The sequence below is a fragment of the Osmerus mordax genome, chromosome 2 (genome assembly GCF_038355195.1).
Source record: "Osmerus mordax isolate fOsmMor3 chromosome 2, fOsmMor3.pri, whole genome shotgun sequence".
NCBI lineage: Eukaryota > Metazoa > Chordata > Actinopteri > Osmeriformes > Osmeridae > Osmerus > Osmerus mordax.
The window spans coordinates 1,221,751-1,248,925 of record NC_090051.1 but is presented as its reverse complement, the minus strand read 5'-3'; the positions used below and the strand labels follow the sequence as shown (position 1 = coordinate 1,248,925).

General features: G+C 47.2%; 1 protein-coding gene across 1 annotated transcript in view; it reads left to right on the top strand.

The window, feature by feature from the left end:
* The first annotated feature begins 952 nt into the window (after positions 1–952).
* The window catches only part of LOC136932657 (potassium voltage-gated channel subfamily H member 7-like), a 40,162-nt gene continuing 13,939 nt past the window's right edge, over positions 953–27,175 (top strand). The window contains exons 1-9 of the mRNA XM_067227853.1: positions 953–1,028; positions 1,473–1,703; positions 14,534–14,689; positions 19,871–20,308; positions 21,719–21,930; positions 23,292–23,717; positions 25,750–26,149; positions 26,463–26,662; positions 26,895–26,897. Of these exons, the coding sequence (XP_067083954.1) occupies positions 953–1,028; positions 1,473–1,703; positions 14,534–14,689; positions 19,871–20,308; positions 21,719–21,930; positions 23,292–23,717; positions 25,750–26,149; positions 26,463–26,662; positions 26,895–26,897 (2,142 nt within the window). The remainder of the gene's footprint in view (positions 1,029–1,472; positions 1,704–14,533; positions 14,690–19,870; positions 20,309–21,718; positions 21,931–23,291; positions 23,718–25,749; positions 26,150–26,462; positions 26,663–26,894; positions 26,898–27,175) is intronic.

The following is a 27,175-nucleotide window of genomic DNA, read 5'->3' as shown; positions in this document are numbered from 1 at the left end:
GAAGGGTGATCTCCAACTGAAATAAAGAGGCAGATGTTTCAGTACACGAAGAGGAGCTTGGTATTATACAGACATTTGCATTTTACATGGCCGGACTGTGGGCTCATGTTAGTCCATAGAGATTAGTAGCTGGACATTTCATTGGGCATTTACAGACCGTTTGAATGGACCCATTGAGTAAATTCGAATACCCATTCAGTAAACGTTTGGCTAAATTAGTACCAAAAAATTATAGTTTGATTGAAAATACATAAACAAGAAAATCCCTACGCAACGTGTTACATCGTGACTGTAGCTTCAGCACCATGGACAGGGCTGACGTTGCGTAGCCAGAGAAAGCTATCTGTTCATGCTTCCTAGCATCTTCCAAATACGAGGTAGAAAGTGTGTAAGTTAGACCGTAAGGAATCCTCCTAACTGTTCACGCTCATTTAAAACGTTTAATACGTGTATTCGCTTACAGGTGAAACTAAAACCCTTCAGCCTACGCAAGGAAAATACACCTTTTAGAGATTGCGTTTCCGATTACACTGTAGAGTGTCTCCACACAGGGAATGAACCTTACCCGTGGCGGTAGAGACTAAGCCCTTGGGGAGCAACGTCACTCCCCCTGGCATATCAACCTCCGTCCTCTATTCGCGTCCAACACAACGACACGGAGAGAACGTCAAGATCGCATCCATCTTCAACCAGAAATGGTTTGCGAACTGAATCTGACCCGTGCAATCCTCCCCGATTCCGTGCGTTTCGGCGAGGAGTCATTTAAATGCTCCGGTACGCATGCCGGCTGAAGAGCACTTCGCTGAAGCTCGAAAGGTCATTTCAAGTGAAGAGAGTGCGTGCACCGAGTATGATTTGTGACAAAGGAATTATCACCAAGAGGCTGGCACAGTAACTTCAAGGTTTCATAGCTGAGGCGTTCTTATACCAAGAGCGCGGGATATATTCAATCATGCCTGTTCGAAGAGGTCACGTTGCGCCACAAAACACATTTCTTGGAATAATAATACGGAAATTCGAGGGACAGAGTAAGTAGAAAGATGTGAAACCTCAGAGTGATGTGAAAGTGTTATTGCAGTTATTGAACTGTTGTTTCCTCCAATGTAAACGCAAACTGCTGTGGGCATTACTGTATGTCTTAAGTTCATATATATTCTGTACTATACCTAAAGTAGACAGAGAAAACATGTTATTGTTTAAACAGAAAGCTATACGGTTTAAATCAACCGATATGTTAATACAAGATGGGCATCTAAATGTCCGCTGTAAACATACAGTCAGGCTACTCAGCACTTTATAAACTCAATGAATCTCAACTTAAATTCACATTGTTCTTCAATTTTTTTTTATAGCAACACCATCTCAATATGTCAAGACTTGCCATAAAAAAAACTGAGGACCTTAAGTGACAATTCATGCTAAAATATTTGTTTAAAAATGTGACAGTCACCATACATTGTTTTGATTTGCAGATAGGAAATTTGTGATAGCCAACGCCCGTGTGGAAAACTGTGCGATCATTTACTGCAACGACGGCTTCTGCGAGATGACAGGCTTCTCCAGACCGGACATCATGCAGAAGCCCTGCACGTGTGACTTCCTCCACGGCGAGCAGACTGACTCACACGACATCGCCCAGGTGACCCAGGCTCTCCTGGGGTCAGACGAGCGCAAGGTGGACATCACCTACCATCGCAAGGATGGTGAGTCACTGAGCCCATACACAGGTTCCTCTCTGGTACTGTGTTGTTCACTGAGCCCATACACAGGTTCCTCTCTGGTACTGTGTTGTTCACTGAGACCATACACAGGTTCCTCTCTGGTACTGTGTTGTTCACTGAGACCATACACAGGTTCCTCTCTGGTACTGTGTTGTTCACTGAGCCCATACACAGGTTCCTCTCTGGTACTGTGTTGTTCACTACACAACATGCAGTCCACATTTACATTTAGTCATTTAGCAGACGCTCTTATCCAGAGCGACTTACAGTAAGTACAGGGACATTCCCCCGAGGCAAGTAGGGTGAAGTGCCTTGCCCAAGGACACAACGTCATTTGGTTGGCATAGCCGGGAATCGAACTAGCAACCTTCTGATTACTAGCCCGATTCCCTAACCACTCAACCACCTGACTCCAGATCTCACTCTTTCTCTCTCTCAGTGACCACCGAGGCGTCCTGTAATAACAGATTCAAAGCGGGGCTGTTCGGCTGAGATGCCATTTCTCCACACTGATATCTCGTCTCATTGTTCAGAGGCAGTGAGGTTCCTCTATACTGTGTTTCTTAGCTGACCATTGGCATCCATTTTCCCTTCTTTGGAGACAGTCGCAGTGATTCTGGATGATTTGTGCAGTGAACCGAAAGCCTAACTCTCTCCTGAGGGAGCATCTATATGTACTGGGTGTCAGACACAGTGATCCACAAGCTTGTCCTCTGCGTTGGTAAACAACATCAGCGATCTGCCAACATCATGCCCATCTCCATTTCACCATGCAACAGTATAATCTACTTGAATTTCAGTGGGAAACAATCATTCATGGTAATGAAATAAAACGTCCTGAGTCGGCAGGTGCAGCACAAGTGTTAGTGATGGGTAGGTAGAGTTTGTTGTAAATAGTAGCCTTGCTACGGTCTCCTTTCAGAGATGACTGGCTTGCTAGAACAACCTCGAACAATGATCGCTGGCTCCATAATCAGATAGCCACTACATTATGGAAGAGCTGTAATCAGCAGCCTGACAGCTACAACAGCAGTGGCCTGAACATTGCAATTTATTAAGTCCCTGTTGAAACTCAACGACAGTGCTAGCTAGCAGGTATTGTGCTAACAGCAGATGTCGTGTAGAAGGGTTGACGGCCGGGTGGTTGGCAGCTCCGGGTCTCATGTCTGACATGGGTCCAGCAGACAGCAGATCCTGCTTGTCAGTTGCAGCAGGGGTTTGGATGAGAGACGCTGTCCTCTGCGGTGACAGGGAGTGGAATGTGCTGTCTCAGTTCACCAGATCTACTGTATCTCACCTGCGTCAGTGAGCTCCCCACACACTTGGAACAAGGATAACCGGAGCGGGAGCCTGCTTCCTGGTTAGGGACACACAGCATGTTCATCCCAGTAGGTATAACACCATTCTGTGCTGTGATGTTGTAGTATTGTAGAATTGGCACTCAAGTAGAATTACCCTAATAGCTCCAAGAGCCTTCATTTGCAAATACTAAACCAAAACATTTTAGACATTAACTCATAAATAGTTTGTGTGTTTCCTAGAGAAGTCCTCGAGTCGGGCTGTGTCCCTGCCAGCCTGCTGGAGGCCACAGTGATATCTGAGGTAATATGCAGAAGCAGCACTCCTACAGTTCTCTGTGGAGTCCCTGTGAATTAAACTGATGACTGTCAGACCCACCCACAGATCTCCTGCCACCTCCCGCCATCCTCAGACACAGCACGGGTTTTAGTCAGAATAACTTAGAGCTCAGCGCCCCTCAATGTCACTGCAATGGCATTGGCAGGATTATTTTGATGTGCCTGACTTGCCAGCAAAAGATGGGAAATTTTAACTTGCTGTGATGTATGTGTTTCCTTACTGAGCAGGGCCCACAGGAGGTAAAAATGGGGTGTTATTGTACAGTATGTAGCTTTGAAATTTGACTTCTTATTTGGAATATGATGCACACTAGGTTTTTTATTCAACCTATAGCATGATGGGATAGGATGGGTGTAGCTCAGTGGTAGAGGATAAAAAAGGCATTGCTTTGGATAAAAGTGCTGCTAAATTAATGAATATTTATTTATTTATCATGGGACTGGGCATATTGCTGCTAATCACCAGAACATCAACTCCTCCAGATTCTTCTCTGGTGGAGTGGATTGTTTGAATACGCCGACAAGACAATCCCACAGAGTAGTCCCCAGGGTGGCTGGTTCAGCCAAGCACTCCACAACGCAGCGTGCAGACACTCAGCTCCCTCCTAGAGTGGCCACAGCTCAGGGTCCAATCTTTGTCTTTCTCTTCTCACCTGCGATGGTTTTTCTGACCATGGCATGGCGAGAAGGAAGGAAGGCCAGGAGGAACAGCCAGTCCTAATCGCTCGTCTCCCAGCTTCCCTCGTGAGCCTCGAGACATGCTTGTTAATACTCCTTAAAGAAGTCTCCCCTGCCAGCCATGGCACTCCTGAATAAAGATGTCACTGATGTCTCTGTGCTGACTGGGAGAGAGCAGTTTACAGCGTAGATGCATTAAACAGGCTTGGGATGGCCAGCATCACATGCTTCTCCAGGTATAGGGAAATACAAGATTCATGACATCCTTAAAAGCAGTGGGCCTATTGATTCCTGGTTGGTCTGTGTAAACACAAGCTGACAGGGTGGAAAGTGGCTGTGTTCCTTGTCTCTTCTGACCACATTCAGAGTTATTAGCCCCCTTGTGAAGCGGGTAGAAGCCTCACTGCTAACCAGGTCAGTTTGCTAAAGCGGTTGACATTTTGCACACCTAATGTACGGCACTACACACATTATACTGTTAGGTTTTTGCAGGACATTCCGCCATATGTTGAGTAACATAGAAAGCACAGTTGCAAGTAGGTGTGATCTATAAGAGGAAAAATATCAGACAACACATATCTTCTGTGTTGTTACATCATATATTGGATGATGTATGGTTCTTTGTAATGTTAAGTGATCTGTTCTCTCTCTATCTCTCACTGGCTCTTTCTACATCCTTTTTCATTCTCTGATCTCTTAATCACTCTCCCCTTCTCTCTCAATCTCTACTGTAAAGTACAATAAATATTTTTGTCTGTCGGATTCTCTCCAACATAAGCACTAGACATGTGGATTATAGTCATCAAGCGCACGTGGAGATGGTCCCTGAGGACAGACCCTCCTTTTCGGTTGTTATCCTTCACCCACCCTAGTGGGTCTTGAAAGGCCATGTGAGTGTGTGGAGGAGAGAGCCCGCTAGCACCAGGGCAGCACGTCTTTGGCTCGTTGCCCTGCAAAAGCTGAAAAGTTAAGCTGCTTATACGTATGCTTGAAAATGAAAGCAGAAGGACAATGTGGCCCAGAGGCGCACACAGAAACAGACTTCATCACGGGCCCTCTCCTTTCCCCTGGCTCCACGTCAGGTCGGATACAGGGAGAGAACGGCAAATTTGCCGTGTCTCTTTGCCGAAGACAATACATAACCAATGAGCTAAACGGTCCTAAATCGCTGGCTCTTGTAAAACGACCCTGTTCTGAGGGGTGTAATAATATTGTGTGGCTGAATGAGAGTGAACAAAGGGAAACTGACACCGCGCTGCCGCGGTGGAGCTAAATGGATAACGGCTGCAGCGCGGAGGCAGCTTTGCTCGCCGTGTTGAAGGATCGCGGCCACGTGGCGTGCGTGTTGGCGTGCGTGTGGCGTGCGTGTGGCGTGCGTGTTGGCGTGCGTGTGGCGTGCGTGTGGCGTGCGTGTTGGCGTGCGTGTTGGCGTGCGTGTGGTGTGCGTGTTGGCGTGCGTGTTGGCGTGCGTGTTGGCGTGCGTGTGGCGTGCGCGGGTGCCGGGTTTCAAAGGTGACTCCCCTTGGAGGAGCCGAAAGACCCCCCCGCCGCCACCGCCCCTCCTCACTCCCAGCCCCCCCCAGCCCCCCCATGCAGGGCTGGCCGGACCATGCCGGGAACACAGGGTTCCAACAGAGCTCCCAGACTGGACCCCTGATGCTGGATGGGTGCATGCTAAAAGAACGAAGCGCTCAAAGATAGCTAAAGGAGAGCTGTAAGACACATGCATGTGTTGCAGTTTTTTTCCAGTTCTGAGGTTAAGCTTGGTATGTGGTAAAACACATCCAGTGTTTGGGAAGTCATCCAATCAGAGGTACTGTCTGGTGACGTGAAAAACAGCTGGTGTTTAATTTGGGATCAGGTGATGGGGTGAGAAAACACTTTCCTATCTACATCTCCAACACACAGGATCTTCCTAAGACCGGCAACATGGATAATCACTTCTTAATGAGAACTATTGGTTTATTGGGTGTGCTTTGCCTTCGGCAAGGGCACAACCTTTGTTCTCTCACATATATATTATTATTTCTTTTTTTTATTTCTTTTTGCCCCCCTAAAACTAAATACAAAATATTTGGCCAACATAGACAACCTAGGTGTCAAAAGTTTCGTCTTGGTAGCGATTGAGTTGCTTCTATTGGGATTTACGTTCCATTGCATGGTTTAGGCTCAAGTTAAGTTTTTGTGGCGAAAAGTGAAGCTAACGGTGACTAATTTGCTAGCCACAGTCACTGACGTTACTAACGTCACTACGTCACTAACGTCACGAAAACACGCGTGACTACCTGTAGCAGGACATTCGTTTCGCATCTGTTAACTTGGGGGATAGCTAGGCTAACTATAGCTTTACTGCATGGCAGCTGCAGAAACGCCACAAGCAATGAGGCCAGGGTGATAACTATTTACTCATTTTACTTTGTGATGTGAAACACAATTGTGAAATGTAATGTACAATATTAGCTGATATTATTAAGGAAGTAGGCCCACATCTACTTTCGGAAACGGTAGTTTCACTGAAGTATTAGCATGACATTAGCCTCTGTTGCCCGGGCAACACATACTACAGTGGTCTATGATGCATCTGTTTTCAATCGTTAAAATAAACATTCCTCACAAATAAATTTTCTTTGTAGGATTTATTATGACATTACATTACAAGTAAACGATTTGTTGGTGAAATTATCATTACCTGTGGTTTCAAACCAGTGTTGCTCACTGCAACGCTGTAGTCTACGCGAGACACACTACAAAAACATCTACACAGCTGTTTAGGAAGTCAAACGGCGACAGAACATGTTTGGCACTCCCCTTACTTAAATCAAAAGTCTTTCAATAGGTGAAACTATCTGACTACTAACCTGAACTTCATTGCCACAGCCTAAACTTTGTCAATCTGTTCATGAAAATAATTAATTTCAGCCTAAACCGTACAACGGAACGTTAAATCCAATTCAACCAACGCAATCGCTACCAAGACGAACACAGCAGTAGTCTAGTACTGTACCGTAGTAGTACAATTTACCGGGGCAGCTTCTCTACACAGGGCTATATAGCATTTTGCGTTGTTACTGACAATGATCGCTACCAGTGAGCTTTTTATGAATGAGCGATTTTCCACTAAATAAATGTCAAGCTTATTTACGTTTTTGGGGGTATATTTTCAGTTAGCAGATGGTACTGTTTGAATCACGATTCCATCTTCTACTGCCGGTAACGTCGTAGAATAATCTTCAAAGGGGGTTCTTTATTCATGAATGAATGCAATATGAGTAGGCTAAATGCCTGAAAATATCACGAGAAGGGAAAAACTTAAAAGGACGTTTAAGTCATAGAGATTAGGTCAATTTTTTACACCGGCCTGACAAATGTATTCGTTTTGATTCAGCTATGAGGCTGCCTCTTGCAGGGGAAATGAGAAGACATCTATTTAATTCTACACTTCACTCGTATTTTGAGTTGTAAATGAGCAGCAAAAAAAAAAAAGCTTTTAAATCTATGTAATCTTTAAAAATAATAAGTATGCATTTTTATATAAAATATACAGAAATATCAGTTCTAAAAATTTCATTAAAAAACAGACCCCTGTGCAACCGACGCAAGCAAGCACACCCTGCAATTTCCCCAGAAATTGTACCCTCTCTAGTTTATTTAACTTTTGCGTTGTTTGTCTCTAGAACAAAGCTAATCAATAGTGATTAGCTGATTAATCAATGCTAGCAGGCATAACTGCAGCCAGCACTGGCATACACGCCTACTTAGAATAAGAATTCATGTGGAACGAAAGGGTCTGTTTCAGTCTCATGGGATTCCTATTGAACACCAGCCAACAGCCTGAAAACCATCTGTTTTAACTCCCAATGAGCTTTTCAGCTGATTAGGCATTTCCATCCATGGCATTTACTGTAGTCAGTGACAGCCTTTATGCTATTGGCCTGAAAAATCTCAGCTATCTACAGCTATCTATCCAGCATAAAGCATTCATATCCGACACTGCAGAGGAGATGTAGGCTACTTTGAACCAGAATTGGTAGTTATTCTTGATGACTTAGGAGGAGATGCTGATTGAAGATGAATGTAGGCCATGCTGTGTTGCTCGGAGCTGTCTTGGAAGAGGAGAGAGATGGCCACACGTCCAAGAGACTCCAAACACAGGGTCAACCCCTCCGTACCCAGCCCTCCTCTGATTGGTTATGCCTCAGTGAAGTTCTGGATTGGCTCCAGCAAAACAGCCCCGAAACAACAAACATGTCAGATTTCATTAAAAAAATAACCACTGGGGAGAACTTCTGTGTCTACTACACCCTTCACCAGAAGCTCTTTATTTCAAGAAAAGCATGGTTGTTATATTAATCACAAGCTACATGAACCAAAGCCGCTATTATTTTAAATATCAAAAAACACTGCTTCTCTATTCTTCACAACAATATAATTGTGTAATGCTTGGAGGATAATGGAGTAATCCGGAGAACCCTTGTGTAGGAAGGCAACGAACAGTGTTGCTGTTGCGATCGGTCCATACTTAACGACTTGTGTATGTGATGTGCTGTAAAATAATGACCTCATTTTTAGTCCTGTTCAAAGAATTGGTTGAGTGACAGTGTCAGGATTTATTTATTTATTGTAAATATTGCTCATTAAACAGCTTTAACAGAAACTGTTTTCAGATGACTCATTAGTTCAGTTATCTATTAAAGAGCTGGGTTTATGTCAAATGGTGTGTGGTTGTGGTGGACGTCTCTTCCAGAGTCCAGATGAGCACCATCAGGAGAGAGAGGAAACCTCCGGGCTGGCGCCTGTCATCAGAACGGATGAAGAACTGGCTTGATTAAGCAGCAATGTGTTCAATTATTAATGGTGGAAATAGAATCTAATGAAATTTCCATCATCTTGAAATGGGAACTGCTCTCAATACAGTAATAAATTATGCTCACAAGGGCAATACTTCTGCTTAGCTAGTAGGGCAAAACGCAACTGTGCGCTTGAGGTCTGGTTCACTGGTGTTACAGTGAAGGACAAGAGCTATCCGTGGTATGGGATGATATAATGCTAACCATTAAACTTCAAATCCATAGATCACTGGGTTGAGACATAGTTGAAATGTTGACTACCAACCAATACCACTTTGTCTGTCGAATGGAATTCATTATTCTGTTGATCTGAACTCTTAACCCTGTAAGGTTTAAAATTACAACATCACTTTTAGCTCTCTCTCTTTCTTTCTTTCTTTCTTTCTTTCTTTCTTTCTTTCTTTCTTTCTTTCTTTCTTTCTTTCTTTCTTTCTTTCTTTCTTTGAGAGACCAAATTAGCCATTAGAGAGCTAAAAGTGATGTTGTAATTTTACAACCAGGAGTCTTACAGGGTTAACTGAAATCAAACATCCTTTCTCCCCTCCTTCATGATAGAGGCATTCAACTGAAAGGCCAGGCTGGGGCGAGGGGGGGGCGAGGAGGGGGCGAGGAGGGGGCGAGGGGTTGGGCGAGGGGAAAGAGCATGTGAATTCAAGGAGGAATATCCTAAATCACTAAGACTTGCATTCCCTGGTGGCCTGTAATGTGACATTCAATGAGACCATGGTAGAAAGAAGAGCACTAAACCTCACTGGACACTCTGTAGCAGCACACTAAATGGGGGTTGAAAGAGCACCTTTAGAGGCTGGAAGAAATGTATGTGTGTGTGTGTGAGCAGGGTGTGTGTGAGCAGGGTGTGTGTGAGCAGGGTGTGTGTGAGCAGGGTGTGTGTGTGAGCAGGGTGTGTGTGAGCAGGGTGTGTGTGTGAGCAGGGTGTGTGTGTGAGCAGGGTGTGTGTGAGCAGGGTGTGTGTGAGCAGGGTGTGTGTGTGAGCAGGGTGTGTGTGAGCAGGGTGTGTGTGTGAGCAGGGTGTGTGTGAGCAGGGTGTGTGTGAGCAGGGCGTGTGTGTGAGCAGGGTGAGTGTGAGCAGGGTGTGTGTGAGCAGGGTGTGTGTGAGCAGGGTGTGTGTGAGCAGGGTGTGTGTGTGAGCAGGGTGTGTGTGTGAGCAGGGTGTGTGTGAGCAGGGTGTGTGTGTGAGCAGGGTGTGTGTGAGCAGGGTGTGTGTGAGCAGGGCGTGTGTGTGAGCAGGGTGAGTGTGAGCAGGGTGTGTGTGAGCAGAGTGTGTGTGTGAGCAGGGTGTGTGTGAGCAGAGTGTGTGTGAGCAGGGTGTGTGTGTGAGCAGGGTGTGTGTGTGAGCAGGGTGTGTGTGAGCAGAGTGTGTGTGAGCAGGGTGTGTGTGTGAGCAGGGTGAGTGTGTGTGTGTGAGCAGGGCGTGTGTGAGCAGAGTGTGTGTGAGCAGGGTGTGTGTGTGTGTGTGAGCAGGGAGTGTGTGTGAGCAGGGTGTGTGTGTGTGTGTGAGCAGGGAGTGTGTGTGAGCAGGGTGTGTGTGTGAGCAGGGTGTGTGTGTGAGCAGAGTGTGTGTGAGCAGAGTGTGTGTGAGCAGGGTGTGTGTGAGCAGGGTGTGTGTGTGAGCAGGGTGTGTGTGAGCAGGGTGTGTGTGTGAGCAGGGTGTGTGTGAGCAGAGTGTGTGTGAGCAGAGTGTGTGTGAGCAGGGTGTGTGTGAGCAGGGTGTGTGTGTGAGCAGAGTGTGTGTGAGCAGAGTGTGTGTGAGCAGGGTGTGTGTGAGCAGGGTGTGTGTGTGAGCAGGGTGTGTGTGAGCAGAGTGTGTGTGAGCAGAGTGTGTGTGAGCAGGGTGTGTGTGTGAGCAGGGTGTGTGTGAGCAGGGTGTGTGTGTGAGCAGGGTGTGTGTGTTTGTGAGCAGGGGGTGTGTGTGAGAGCAGGGTGTGTGTGTGTGTGTGTGTGTGAGCAGGGTGTGTGTGTGTGTGAGCAGGGTGTGTGTCAAGGGTCAGATGGCTGAGCGGTTAGGGAATTGGGCTATTAATCAGAAGGTTGCTGTTACGATTCCCGGTCGTGCAAAATGACGTTGTGTGCTTGGGCAAGGCACTTCACCCTACTTGCCTTGGGGGGAATGTCCCTGTACTTACTGTAAGTCGCTCTGGATAAGAGCGTCTGCTAAATGACTAAATGTCAATGTGTGTGAGCAGGGTGTGTGTAAGCAGGGTGAGTGTGTGTGTGTGAGCAGGGGGGGGTGAGATCAGGGTGTGTGTGTGTGTGTATGAGCAGGGTGTGTGTGTATGCAGGGGGTGTGTATAGATATTTGAACCTACAAACCATTTATCTTTCCATGCTGCATATAAAGAGACAGTGGTGGAAAGCACTACCCCGGTGATGGAACTTGTATAGGAAGTCTCATTTTATACAGGAAATGAACTGGTGATTTCTGTACTTCAGGGTTTGTCTGTCATAACAGTCCATGCAGATAACCCATCACACTCCAGCCCCTGACTGTCCATGCTAACGACCCTAGCATGCTAACGACCCTAGCATGCAGAGAATAACCCATCACACGGTCACACTCCAGCCCCTGACAGTCCATGCTAACGACCCTAGCATGCAGAGAATAACCCATCACACGGTCACACTCCAGCCCCTGACAGGAGATGACCGATAGAGAACCATTTGTCTTTTTTACGATCCTAGTTTGTGGCCTTATTCAGAGGCTGACCGTGTTCATGCAGTACCATGACGAGAGTAGCTCAGAATCAGAATCCAGTTTATTCGCCATGTATGTTATACAAACACGGAATTTACTGTGGCAGGGAGGTTCAAAACACTAAACATATACGAATCTTAGCTGCATATCAACATCATAATACGTCCTGAGATCACGTGTACATTAGCATAAAGATAATCCTCGCTAATCCAGATTTTTGCTAGTGTCGTTTTTTTCTGCACCGCTGCATCTTTCCAAAGACGTTTTGATCTCCAAACCTCAGCAGAGGTGACTTTCAGCAGGAGACAGGATGAGAGGAGACCCCCAGCACTCGTTCACCCTGGCATTGTTTCACCATCTGCTCAGATCCATTTTCTCCCAACAAGCCTTCCGCTAAACTGACCATTTTGGCTTTCAACAGCCAAAAGTCGTGGTTGACTCAGAAATAAAATTGTATCCGATTTTTCCTCAGTCGTGGTAATTTACGGTCTATAGAAACTAAAATAAGCAAATGTTAGAGCATCTGTTTGGGGTTTTTTTATGATCCGAACAATCTCCCACTACTGTCCTATACGGCAGACAGTATAGATGTAATGATACCTGCACCAGGATGGCCACCCAGAGAGACATCAGATCCTTGTATGAACTGAATAATTCAGAGCTGGAAAAGATGTCACTGAAGATGAATAGGGGTCATTTCTTCATGTAATTGCAGGGAATCTTAAATGCTCTTAACAAAAAGCCATTCACGTTTAATGGATGTGTGCCCCCCTGCCCCCCAGCCTTTCTGTGGGACTGTAAGAAGTGGAGCCAGGAGCCGGATCAGTATCAGGGGAGATGAGAGAAGAGTTCTCCTCGCTCGCTTCCACCACCTAAACGACTGTTGGACCAGGACCACTTCCTGGTTTCATCACATGACCAGTGTAAACATCACATGACCAGTGTAAACATTCCAAAGTGTTCCCCCCAAAGTTAGAAGTAAGACACAAAAGCATCAGTTGCGTGACAGGCTTTGGGCTTTTGAGTTTCACAAAACCATCGGTCTTTCTTTTTAAAATTGTTTTTAAAGAAAATGGTTGCTTTACGTGAGGGGGTTCATCCAACAGTCTGTCTTATTAAAAGCCTGACATGTTCGGACAGCCCAAGTAAGGATTGGTATATTTAGTCAGACATACAGTCTGCTGCTAATGAACACTACTGGCAGGGTGTCTGATAGAAGCAGCCCTGAGGACATTACTGTGAACACTGGTAATGTGGATCCTGTGAGAGCATGGACCACAAGCTGGAAGGGCCAGACAGATAGACAGGCAGATAGACAGGCAGATAGACAGGCAGACAGGCAGACAGACAGACAGGCAGGCAGGCAGGCAGGCAGACAGGCAGTCAGGCAGACAAGCAGACAGACAGACAGACAGACAGATAGATAGGCAGACAGGCAGACATGCAGACATGCAGACAGACAGATACACAGGCAGGCAGACAGACAGACAGATAGATTGTTATTTCGAGAGGCTGATGACATCACAGAAGCAGGAATCCCGTGTTTCATTCATACTGAAGTCCTGCTGGTGATATCTGAACATGACCCATCTGCACATGCATCTGAACGCAGATTACAGCTGTGGTGGTGGCGGCAGATGAAGAGATTAGAGGTGGTAAATCAGCAGTTGATCTAATAAGTGGGTAGATTTAGCAGCCAGATCAAGTATGCATGATCAGTGATGCGGGGTGGGGGTGTGGGGGCAGGTAAAGCTGCAGGCGACCAGCAAGACTCCCAACATCTGGCCTCGTCTTTCGTCGACTCGTTTTCATATTGTAGCACCGCGCTGGCTTTTGTTAGAAATGTCATTCTGGAGAAGCCTGCCTGGTAGACCTTTGGAATACAATTCCACTGACAGTGATGTAGTACCCTAGCCTTAGTTAGCTCCTACAACATTACTCCACTGTCTCTAAACAGATTTGAGGACCCCGAGGGGGAAGAAACAGTGTTTCCCTGTGTCATCACTATTGTTGTTGTAGTGAATTTCGCGCTATGATGTTAGCACCCTAGTTGTAAATAGACTAAGGTCATTTAGAGGAAGCTGCAAAAGCCTAGACAAGCTATTAAAGATGCAGTTCTTCAGAGATTTTACTTGTAGGATATCCATTTAACACTGTTGTATTTTCACTGTGTGGGCGTCTTTAGTTTCCTACGTCTGCCCCATGCCTCCCTAAGCTTTCTGAAGACCAACTGTTCTGGAAGTTCGAAAATTCCCCTACCAAAGCCCGTTAGGGCATCACAGACATGGCATTATCATGCCATGAACCAGGAACAAGGGTGAATGTGTTTTAAGCCTACCGCTGCCTGCCTCAGTGGTTGTCCTCCCGTGCCCTGGTTAGTGCTGAACGCCCACAGCATGAGCTCCAAACGTCTGCACGCTGGGGCCTTTTCACACACACGCAAACTAACGCACACACACACACACTTACACTGACACATTATCACACACTTACACTCACACATCCTCACGCATTTAGTCTTTTTTTTTTACATTTAGTCATTTACATTTAGTCATTTAGTCACACACACACTCACACACACACACACACACACACACACACACACACACACACACACTCACACATGATATATGGTCCCTGGGCCTGCTCCTTGTTTCATGGAGTATTTAGCAGGTTCCATCTTAGCCAGGCAGTCACCATAACAGCAACTCTCTAAAAAGCACAATCCCAACAAAGAATCCACGCAGGGTGCAAATGTCTACTGTGGTACTGCAGTGTCCTCACTACAGTAATAGAGCTTACGGTGATAACCCTTCATTCAGAAGGATTTTGGTTAGCAAGTTGAAGCTTGATAGTGGATTGAAGCTTCCGGAGCCTTGACAGGAGGACAGGGATTAGAAGCAGACTGGCCGGCTGACATCTTTCCCTTCCTTCCAGGGTCGGACTTCCAGTGCAACATGCACATCATCCCGGTCAAGAACGAGGAGGGCCTTGTGATGATGTTCATCCTCAACTTCGACTATGTCCTTGATGAGGAAAGCGGGGACTCCACAGAGAAGCTCAACAACACGTCACCCACAAAGTCTGATCAGAGTGAGTTGTTCTTTACATGTGTGTGTGTCTGTGTGAGAGAGAGTGTGTGTGTGTGTGTGAGAGAGTGTGTGTGTGTGTGTGTGTGTGTGTGTGTGTGTGTGTGTGTGAGAGAGTGTGTGTGTGTGTGTACTGTGTGTGTTTACTGTATGTTTGTGTGATTTTCCCATGTTCTCGCTCTGCACAAACGAGTGTGTTCTCTCCTGGCAGAGTGGGTCTTATCGGAGCTGCCTCTCACTGGGGAAGACCCCCTCCCTCTCAATAGAAGGCCAATTACATAAGTGGATGGCACTAATTGAGATTATTCATGCACAACCTCATCTACATCTGGTGGATGCTAATTAAGCAAGTCAGAGAGATTCTTCTAAAAATCCTAATGACTTCAGCCTAATTTCTGAAAAAAAGATTGTCAGATTGTAATTCCCCCCCCAAAAAAGAGGAAGACTGAAACAATAATGTAATTGTGTTATTTTTTTCTGGGCGCAATTGTTGTTGACCTTATTATTTCATGTACAGCTAAATATGTTAAACCAAATAAATAGTAAAAGCCAGAAGCCAAAAAGTGAGCCAGACGTTATAGTCCCTCACAGCTCTGCCTTTGTTTGGTTTTTGATTCAGCTCACTTATCTCCTCACTCGAATCCATCCAGGGTTATTTTTAGACTGGAAATAAGGGAGCAGCGGTGTTTGAACTGTGGCCAATGTTACCTCAGCCTCCTCAGAACGGCTGTGTGTCAGGAGGTGTAAATGTCAGAGTGGCGTCCATGCTGGCTCCTGATTGGAGGTGCAGGCGTCCATGCTGGCTCCTGATTGGAGGTGCAGGCGTCCATGCTGGCTCCTGATTGGAGGTGCAGAGCATCTTCTGTCACAGAGCCAGGAACAGCCACCCTGAGCTCTGTGTGGGGGTGCTGTGTGCGTCTTTTGCTTGGTGTGCGTGTGTCTATGTGTGTTGTGTGTATGCGTTTGTGTGTCTGCATGGGTGTGTGTGGATGTGTGTGTGCATGCGTGTGTCTTTGTGTGTGTGTGTGTGTGTGTGTGTGTGTGTGTGTGCATGCCGCTGGCCCTGTGCACTTGTGCTTCCATGCATGGGGGATATTTGGGGAGGTTGGGGAGGGGGAGCAATAGGGGACTCATTATTATCCCAAACAGGCCGTGTGTCTCTGCAGGTATCATAGCAACAAGCACAATAGACAGGGCTGAGAGGGGAATAATGGCTGTTTCCAGACAGCGCAGACCCTAGCACTTTCCAGACGAAGGACTGAGCAAGTGGAACAGTTCTAGATTGTTCTGTGGACACGGCTGCCTCTTTCCGCTACGTTATTTACAGCTTGTGTAGCTTTTCTTCCCGTACAACACAATCAATTACTTTAATCTAGCTTTTTCTTTTGTCAGTTCAATGCCTCTGTGTGCGACCGCAAAGCATCCCTACTCCATTATGGTTCCAGCCATTTCCTTCTAATTTCATACTGAGTTATTGCTACGGATTAGTAGTTGCAGTATGAGATGGAAAATGAACGTGTTTGAGGTAAATGACCCCTGCAAGGCTTAATAGTATTACACAGAGAGGAGATGCCATATTTGCTTCAGAGTGGATATTAATGGACAGGAACAGTGAAAGACTCTGCCTTCTCCTCGCTGTCTAGCTCCACATTCTGTTAGCTTTCTTTCTCTCATAACAAACTCTTGACCTTATTATTCAAGCCAATTGCATATTCAACCCACCACATTCCTCCTACATAGACATATAGGTCCGTATTTTAACGATCTGAAACGCAAGTATCAAAACACAAAGCGCAAGTAACTTTGTGGGCGGGACTCCGGCGCGGTTGCTATTTTGCCGGCGGGATAAATGACTGCTCCTGGCGCAAGTCTAAAATGGGTTGGTCTGAAGTAGCTACATTACTAAGGGGTGTGGTTTGGGCGTAACGTGCAATAAACCAATCAGAGCGTCATCTCACATTCCCTTTAAGAGCAGCGCTTGTTCCACGGCGGATTGCTATTATAACGGCGGATTTGCCAGGCGCACGCCAGGAGCGGTTCACAGCCGAGGAGACCGACGTCTCGTCAGGGCTGTAAAAGATAGAGAAGTGACATCGTATGGGAAAGGCAGAGCAGTTTTCTCATCGCACTAAGTTGCCCACTGATGCTGCTCATGCAAATTCTTATTCTTATTTTTATATAATTTATATTTTAATTTTTAAATTGTTATATTTATTAATTGTTTAGTTCTTACATTTACATTTAATCATTTAGCAGACACTCTTATCCAGAGCGACTTACAGTAAGTACAGGGACATTCCCCCCGAGGCAAGTAGGGTGAAGTGCCTTGCCCAAGGATACAACGTCATTTGTCACGGCCGGGAATCGAACTGGCAACCTTCAGATTACTAGCCCGATTTCCTAACTGCTCAGCCACCTGACTCCCTACCCTTCCCTTCTTAGAATTAGTTTAACTATTGTACTTTTTTGCTTAATTTAAGACTCGTATATGTTTATTGTTTGTACCTTCGTGCCGCAGTAAATTCCGTGTTTGTGTAACATAGGCTACATGGCAAATAAACCAAATTCTGATTCTGATGGGCATGGGAGAAGAAACTCACCCAAATTGGCTTCGGTTAAACAGGCGTGGGAGGAAATTGCCACATTTGTTCCAAATCAAGTTCACATACATAGAGATTTCTCAAGAAAATCTTTTTAATCATTGACATGAAAGAAATGTAACACAGCTAGCCATACAATAAATCAAAACAATGAAGAAGACCCTGGCTTCGCCAGCAGTGCGCACGGGCCAAGCTTGCGCCCTTAAAATAGCATCTGAATAACGCGCCATTGACTTCAGACTACTTTTTTCCTGGTCTTTGGCGGAATTGTTTTTCTGAAACTGCAAAATAGCACCAGGGAACGTTTGCGCCGAAACACGGCAAATGTTTTCGCTGAACCGCCCCCGGTAGCGAAAAGTCATTCCCTAATTTACAGACGTGCTTTTGTGGAGGGAAAAGTCTGCTTTGCGTCGAGTGTAAACTAGGAATGATACTTGCTTCGTTGACAAAGTCAATTGCGCTGGGTGCAAGATAGGGCCCATAGTGAGAAGTGATTATCTGTGCCATGTCTAAATGATGCATCTGTTTCTAACAACAACAGGACATTTTGGTGATCCGCACACAGATTAAGACCAATCCCTGTTAGCAAGCAGACACGTGTCCATGATCTCATCAGGATGTACAGTATGTAACCTACAGTAGTGCAGCAGGATGTACAGTATGTAACCTACAGTAGTGCAGCTGGATGTACAGTATGTTACCTACAGTAGTGCAGCAGGATGTACAGTATGTAACCTATAGTAGTACAGTAGTAATCAACCCTTCCCGCATCCGTCTCCCTCACTCTGGGAGAGAGTCTCCCTCACTCCTGCATGCGGAGGTCGTCCGAGGGTGTCCTGTGTGGTAAAGTGAGACCCAGAGTACAGCGACGTGGAGCTCGCCAGCCATGGGAGGCAGAGCAGAGCTGGGGGAGGCCTCTCAGGACCGTCACGGGAGGCCTGTCCGGAACATCACGGGAGGCCTGTCCGGAACATCACGGGAGGCTTGTCCGGACCGTCACGGGAGGCCTGTCCGGAACATCACGGGAGGCCTGTCCGGAACGTCACGGGAGGCCTGTCCGGACCGTCACGGGAGGCCTGTCCGGACCGTCACGGGAGGCCTCTCCGGACCGTCACGGGAGGCCTGTCCGGACCGTCACGGGAGGCCTCTCCGGACCGTCACGGGAGGCCTGTCCGGACCGTCACGGGAGGCCTGTCCGGACCGTCACGGGAGGCCTCTCCGAACCGTCACGGGAGGCCTGTCCGGACCGTCACGGGAGGCCTCTCCGGACCGTCACGTGAGGCCTGTCCGGACCGTCACGGGAGGCCTGTCCGGACCGTCACGGGAGGCCTGTCCGGACCGTCACGGGAGGCCTCTCAGGACCATCACGGGAGGCCTGTCCGGAACATCACGGGAGGCCTGTCCGGAACGTCACGGGAGGCCTGTCCGGACCGTCACGGGAGGCCTGTCCGGACCGTCACGGGAGGCCTCTCCGGACCGTCACGGGAGGCCTGTCCGGACCGTCACGGGAGGCCTCTCCGGACCGTCACGGGAGGCCTGTCCGGACCGTCACGGGAGGCCTGTCCGGACCATCACGGGAGGCCTCTCCGGACCGTCACGGGAGGCCTGTCCGGACCGTCACGGGAGGCCTCTCCGGACCGTCACGTGAGGCCTGTCCGGACCGTCACGGGAGGCCTGTCCGGACCGTCACGGGAGGCCTGTCCGGACCGTCACTGGAGGCCTCTCCGGACCATCACGGGAGACCTGTCCGGACCGTCACGGGAGGCCTCTCCGGAACATCACGGGAGGCCTCTCCGGACCGTCACGGGAGGCCTGTCCGAGAGCCCGGAGGAGAGTGATGGCTGCATTGTGGGTGGGGTTGTTGTATCATGGGCTCGTGTGGCAGGGATGGAAACAGATGGCAGGGACATGATGTGTGGAGGCCCTGCCCAGGCTGAGAGACGCCTGGGCACGGTTCACTTTCACCCTCCCTCCATTGTTAATGAGACAAAAGACCAGCTGCTCCCTAAGAGGCCTGCTACCTACAATATGTGAGGGTGTGTGTTTGTACTGTATGTACTGTATTTGTGTGTGTGTGTGTGGGTGTGTGTGTACAACTGCTGTAAACTAAAACCAGTTTAAGTGCACAGTAATAGGTGCAGGAAAGGTTACTTATAAAGTAAAGGTAGCTGAGCTTCATTCACAGGTTTAAAGGACGTCATCGCTGCTGTCTGTCTTTGATCATGAACACATACAGGCTGAAGAAATCCAATAATAGAATTTAATATAATCATTGATATTAATTTTTCCCTCCTAAGCTGACAGAATATGAATGTGCTTCAAACTTACAGCAGATCTGACTGAACAGCCAAGACTGACGTGTTGCTGATAGAAAAATATGATGTTCTTTTTTAAAGTGCCTTTTTATTCCTCGTAAATGTCCTCCGCCTGAACAAAGTACTGTCTGTTGGAACTCTATTCCGTGTTTTCATTTAGACTAAACAAAGTTAAATTAAACAGATTGATCATTTCTATTCTCACTTGGCTCGGTCCCATCGTCATGCATCGAATTTCTAAACAATCCCCATATTTTCGCCACTGTTTAGGAAAGAGCAGATTCTTCCGATTCCGCCAGGCAGCTTTCAGCCTCATGGGAACCAGCAAACAGTCGCTTCCCCAAGAGGACCCTGACGGCGTCATGGTGGACTCCCCCAAACCTCCCGAGGACTCGCTGGCCCTGACCAGCCTGCCCTCGCCCTCCAAGGACAGCCCGACCGATGCCAACGACACGCACGCCCTCATCAGCCCCAGTCACCACTCGTCGCAGGCCAGCGTGACAGCACCGCTGGACCACTCCTCGCCCAAACACCCCTGGGACCGGCTGTACCAAACGGAGCAGCACCAGTCCACCACCTGCCTGGCAGCTACCAACGCGTACCCCCAGGGGAGCATCGGCAGCATGAGACGAGCCTCGTCCGTCCATGACATAGAGGGCTTCAGCTCCAACAGCAAAGCCCTCTTCCGAGACCGGCATCAGAGCGAAGGTAGGAGAGACCCTTACTCTCACAGATCTTCCACTCCAGCTGACTTAATGGCTGCCTTTCTTTTCTCTCTCTCTCTCTACACTGGGAATGCCCTTTCTACACTGTTCCTTTAATGCTCACTTGTTTTAAATCTTCCCCCGTTTGTGACAGAAGTGTGGGGGGGGGGTGTGGGGGGCTGTGAGGGGTTTCTCTGGTTACTTACAAGTTGTCCACAGTATAATATCTGTCCTTTCTCTTCTACTCACCATCGTGGCCATAATGCTGCTTTTAGACCACGGTCGGCACATCAGAGGTAAAGCAGTTTTGTCTGTCAGCGCTCCCTGGACTGCACTGCTCTGAAGCATGTTTTTCAAGCAAAGCAATCAGCATAACTTATACTTATTTTCATCAGACCTCCATTGACACGGTTCAAAGTGAGGGCACCCCTGTCCTGATTGTGTTCTGTGTGAATACTCGGTACCACAGTGTTGTGAAGGTGACGTCCTTGTCATGCCAGTATGTTCAACGTTCCTGGACGACTGAATGACTGCTTGCTCCCTGCACGGACTGCTAAGAAAGTTGAACTGCTGTTTCTTAAAGATAAACTGCATGAAGCACCACGCGTCACCAAGGCCTGCGGCCGTGGAACAAAAGCACGGCTGTGCTCCTTTCTACCCCAGGTCTCTCCCTGATCTCAGATAGCCAGTGATCCTCAGAAGGTGCATGATGATTTGACTCAGAGCTCCCATCAGCTGCATTCTTAAATACAGTGAACAGTTCCACTGGGATCTGCTTTGTATTGTGTGCAGGGTCTGCTTAGCGACTACAGTGGTGTCTGGGTATGAACACTGGACCAAGTATAGACCATGCTAGAACAATATCAACAAACTAACTAATAGCTGAATATACTATTAAAGTCTCTTAACATGCTGGAATATGTATTGCCACTTCTGTAATTCCTAGTTCTGGGTATAGCTCAGTGGTAAAGCAATTAACTACACAGCAAGACATCCCAGATTCAAATCTCCCTCGATTTGTTCCTTTGGATAATCTACTAAATGAGTACATGAAACATTTTGTCATGAATGGTTCCTGCTTCAGCAGATTGTTCTGAACCAACGACAATATCTTATTTTTGCTTTCCATGTTCAAGGCGAATCAGTCTTTATTTAGATATCGTTTTTGGCATTTGTGCTTTATTGTGATAGTGACACAGCTTAGTGTCTGACTGACAGTATGGGAGGGACAGGAAAAGCAGGGGAGAGATTAGAGAGAGATAAAGGGGAGGTCAAGCAGCACATGTCCAGAGCTGGAATCAAACCCGGTCGCTGCAGTAAGGTGTTAGCCTACATGGTAGGTGCTCTCAGGTGAGCCACCTGGAGCCGCCTTTTTAACAGAAGCCGTCTGCGCATGTGTCCATCACTCCTCCAGGTCCATTCACCCACCTGAGGTCCAGTTTGCTGGGCTCCACCTCCGACTCCCACATCAACAAATACAGCACCATCAACAAGATCCCTCTCATCGCCCTCAACTTCTCAGAGGGGAACGAGAGGAAGGTCCACTCTCCGCCTGCATCTGAGAAAACCATCATCGCTCCAAAGGTCAAAGACAGGACACACAACGTCACTGAGAAAGTCACACAGGTGAGGACAAACGAAAAAAAAAATTCTAATTGTAAAGCTCTCTCTTGGAAGTCGTTTTGGATAAAAGCGTCTGCTAAATGAATAAATGTAAATGTAAATGTAATTGGAACCGTTGTGGAATTGTTCGGCGATTGGAGAACAGGGCTGAAGCAGTTGAAACCAAACCCCTTTTGCCCTCTAGTCCACCTGCATCACTCACCAGCAGGACCGAGGCTTGTCTTTGGCCACTGTCAGAGTTTATTAAGACAGAGATGAAGAAATTGCTAGCTAAGTGTTACGCCGCAACCTTCATTATAATTGCTACTTACTTAGAGGCCAGTTCAGGAGAAAATACAATAGGTATACGACTCAGGCAAGATGCGTATTTACCCCAACACATATGCATATTCTAAATTCCATATGCATATTCTATATGCATATTCTATATTCCATATATTATAAATTTCATATGCATATTATTCTATATTCTATATGCATATTCTATATTCCATAAATGGGTTTAGTGGTGAAAATATTTTACATAATTTCACGTTTATTTTACATTTCACAAACAAAACATTTTGTAAATAAAAAATTATACACGGAACGTACAGCATACGTTCCATGTGTAATTTATATATTCTTATGTATCTGTTCTACACTGTATGTGGTTTAACAATGCCACTGAGTGGAAAAGCAGAACTAAGAATGTGCAACCATGTGGAGAGTGTACTGTTTTTAGACGTTCCAGCGGAACAGTCTGTTATGGTAGATCCGATTATTCATATGCATGGTCAGAAGCAATCTTCCACCCTGTCAGGTATGGGGACAAGACTAGTCCTAATAGAGATTGACTGCAAAGCACTTACTCGCAGGTTTGCTAAATCATGTCTTCTGTCAAGTCGTTGAGCAGGGTACTTCACCTGGATTGGCCTGTCAGCTACCGGCCGCTGAGTTAAGTGGAACTGAAGCAGTCTTGGATAAAACTCCAATTTCTTTATTTACACTAGGAGTACTTGAAGTGTCAATGATAAAGGCCAGTAAACTCCATTTTAACTTCAAATGGTCTAAGGTACCTTGAGACTGAAAGGGCTTTGGAAAGCTAGAATTTTCTTTCATGGTTCTAATTCAAAAACATTCACTCCAGAAAAAAGATGAGAGTAATGTAGAGACTGATCAACGACCAGCAAACTCAACACCCTCCTCCTCCTCCTCCTCCTCCTCCTCCTCTCCCTCCTCCTCCTCCTCCTCCCCCTCCTCCTCTCCCTCCTCCTCCTCTTCCTCTTCCTCCTCCTCCTCTCGTCCTCCTCTCCCTCCTCCTCCTCCTCCCCCTCCCCCTCTTCCTCCTCCTCCTCCTCCTCCTCCTCCTCTCCCTCCCGCAGGTGTTGTCTCTGGGAGCTGACGTCCTACCCGAGTACAAGCTCCAGACGCCACGCATGGACCGGTTCACCATCCTCCACTACAGCCCCTTCAAGGCGGTGTGGGACTGGCTCATCCTGCTGCTGGTCATCTACACGGCCATCCTGACGCCCTACTCCGCCGCCTTCCTCCTCAACGACCGCGAGGAGCATAAACGGCGCGAATGCGGCTATTCCTGCTCCCCGCTCAACGTGGTGGACCTCATGGTGGACATCATGTTCATCATCGACATCCTCATCAACTTCAGGACCACCTACGTCAACGTGAACGAGGAAGTGGTCAGCCACCCTGCCAAGATCGCCATCCACTACTTCAAGGGCTGGTTCCTCATCGACATGGTGGCCGCCATCCCCTTCGACCTGCTGATCTTCGGCTCCGGGTCAGATGAGGTCAGTATCCAATGCATGTGTGTTTAACACGTGTTCCTCTCTGGGATCATTCTGGCATATCACTGCAACATAGCCTCCACTCTGTACTAAGCCCAGACTTCGAGCCGCAGGGTATTGCTTAAAGCCTGAATCTCTCTGTCTCGACTCTGAACGGATTACTGTATTAAATTGCATGTTGTTGTGTGGTTTTTTGTGTGCATGTTTTTTTCTTTTTTTCCTTTTTGTTTTTTTGAATGGTCGCCATTCTAGAATCCATTTACGTGGATTAATGGCTTACCAAATGGCAATCAATGATGCATTTATATGAGGAGAGCCAGCCAAGGGGTCTGTGTGAACAGCTTATCTGTGCCGATGTGAAAGGGCCTCTGGCAAGCTGGCAAGGAGGCTTGGAGGCTTGTTTGTTTGGGTGGGAAAGTCCCTTCAGGCAGTGAAGCCTCTTCACTGCTTCATCCATGTCCTGTTGGCACACTGCATCACCAGAGAAAGCTTCTGATCAGAACACGTAATCACCTAGTCCACTGCTACAGCTGCACAGTCAGAAAGAGGATTGACAGCAATCTAAGAGAAGGCCAGGGGTGACATCATCGTAATTTCACACACAGAAAATAAAAGGCTGCAGACAAAATCAAAATGTTATGCTCAGCCTCTCTGGGTAATATACTGTGCAGTATCCCAGCTAATACATAGCCACTGTTTGCAGTGACTCCTGAATTCATTTCGGGCACGAAAGTGCACAGTTAGTAAGCCATTGGCAGATGCTATTCTAAGGACTTCATTTAATTTACAGGCTTTGAGGCTTATTAAGAGGGCTTTAGTCTTCAAGTGCTCCAGGTAACCATGTAATCAAATATGCTAAATCAATTTTAAATCAATGTGTTGCTGCTTTCAAGGTGTTCTTCAGCTGGCAAGCAGTACCAGCCTCATGCTACTACTCCACAGTACCCCGTGGTGCCGTGATATCAATATCATTTTGTTCCTTATTATTGGATTCATCATGGTGCTTTTACTAAGGGGGAACAGTGAACCACAGTAGAGTGCTCTGTCCTGGTTGTAACCTCAGCGGAGTGATTAGACATAGCAGAAACACTGGAACCTTCTAATTATAGAGCCTAGTAGGAAGCCCTTCTTTGTGATGTTCCAGCATCTCTAGGACTACGAGCTTGTGCCTGTTTCAACGGGGACTTAAAGTACAGGACTGTATCCCCTCAGAGGAGGTCTGAGGTAAACATGAAGCGGAGCTGAGTAGAGGATAACACGCCCAGACTGAGGGTGTCATCGGCTGTCTCTGTTCCTCTGCGTCTTCCTCGCTGCAGCGGAAACCTCCGCATGCCGCACGGCAGCCAGCGTCCTCTCTGCCACACGCAGCCGGATCCATACATTAGAATCAATGTCACTTTCAACCGTGAGAATGCACTCGAAGCAACAAACAGCGGTGACTAACCTCTCTTCCCTGCTCCATGCTCTTAATTGTCAGGCAAACAAATGATCTCCCTAACGGGGACAGTCGTAAGTGTTTCTGTTGCTGATGAGACGAAGCAAAGTGAGTCTCCCAGGGCCTGGGAGCGGCGTTAGCTCCCCTGCAGACTTCAGGAAAGGAGGATGTATCTGCTGGGTGCTTGTTCCTGTAGACGTGAGTTAATTTGGCCTAAAACACAAAGCCGTGGAGAGTTGCCAGCATCAAGAGTCTTTGAATTACGCTGTTTAAAGGGACAGCGCAGAAAACTCATTACTGTTGTTGATTAAGGGCAGTTTTGATTTTTTTTTTTGGAAAGGTGAAGTTAATTAGGAAGGATCTGCGAGAGAAAAAAACGTTGGTTTACATGGCTGAGCCTAGATTTCTATGTAGCGTGGGCATAATTGAAGTAAGGATCCACCGTGTTAAAGATACTCAGAAGGAATCATATTTTGTACCGAAGGTAACTCGCTATTTTCTTCTCAGTGTCTGACATTGTTCCTATGATTACAGTTGTCCCAAAGCTGAACAGCCAGCAGCAGCTTAACATCGTGTGACTCCCACATCTTGTATCTTCAGACCACAACTCTGATTGGCCTTCTGAAGACCGCCAGGCTGCTGCGATTGGTCCGCGTGGCCAGGAAGCTGGACCGCTACTCTGAGTACGGCGCTGCAGTCCTCATGCTGCTCATGTGCATCTTCGCGCTCATCGCCCATTGGCTGGCCTGCATCTGGTACGCCATCGGGAACGTGGAGAAACCGTACCTGGAGCACAAGATTGGCTGGCTGGACAACCTGGGCGTGTCCATCGGGAAGCGCTACAACTACAGCGACCCCAACTCCGGTCCATCCATCAAGGACAAGTACGTGACGGCGCTGTACTTCACCTTCAGCAGTCTGACCAGCGTGGGCTTCGGGAACGTCTCCCCCAACACCAACTCTGAGAAGATCTTCTCCATCTGCGTCATGCTCATCGGCTGTGAGTCCTTTCACGTGTTTTGAGTGTTTAACAACGCCTACTTTCCTACACTGGTGCGTTTGAAAATACCTGGGTTCAAAAGATGCGCAATAACTGTACCTTTATGGTCAGTGTGACTCTGGGCCATCCGATTTTAGAACACAATACATGTCATTCAGTATGGAGCACATTCAATAAGAATGTCCCCATCACTGCATCTCTCCTCCGCCAGCCCTCATGTACTGAGTCATCTGTCTGACCTTTAACCTCTGACCTCGTCCAGCCCTCATGTACTGAGTCATCTGCCTGACCTTTAACCTCTGACCTCCGCCAGCCCTCATGTACGCCAGCATCTTCGGGAACGTGTCGGCCATCATCCAGCGCCTGTACTCGGGCACGGCGCGCTACCACACCCAGATGCTGCGGGTGCGAGAGTTCATCCGCTTCCACCAGATCCCCAACCCCCTCCGCCAGCGCCTGGAGGAGTACTTCCAGCACTCCTGGACGTACACCAACGGCATCGACATGAACACGGTAAGCAGAGGGCAACAGGGTCCTCCATCAACCTCTCTTTGAGCTTTGAGTCTAAAGAGTTAGACTCTTTAGTGTATATCGTACTTCAATCAAGAAGATCCACGATTGATCTGACGTTGTGGTACGTTACAGTGGCATGTGAAACGACAAACGAACACACTGTGCTTACAAACCTTCTCTCCCCCTTCTGCTTCTCTGGTGGGTTACAACATCACATCCTTGGTAAGAGCAGGAGGTACATATTCATTTTGACATTATTTGTATGTGTTGGACTATTTCTCCACAGTTTGGGATTTAAAGATAATTCTGGTCAAAAAGATGATGGTTAATGTTGGTCCAGGCTGTTTCATCCCCAACCAAAACCCCACTCCAACCTCCTTTATTTCTTGCACCCTCTATGTTTCCTTCATGTTTAGTTTGTTTTCTTACTGCATGTGTCATCGTGTGACGTTGATGTACGTATAATAATGGGCAAAGTGCTTAAGCTTTCATGTAATTTTCCTGTTTGCCGTG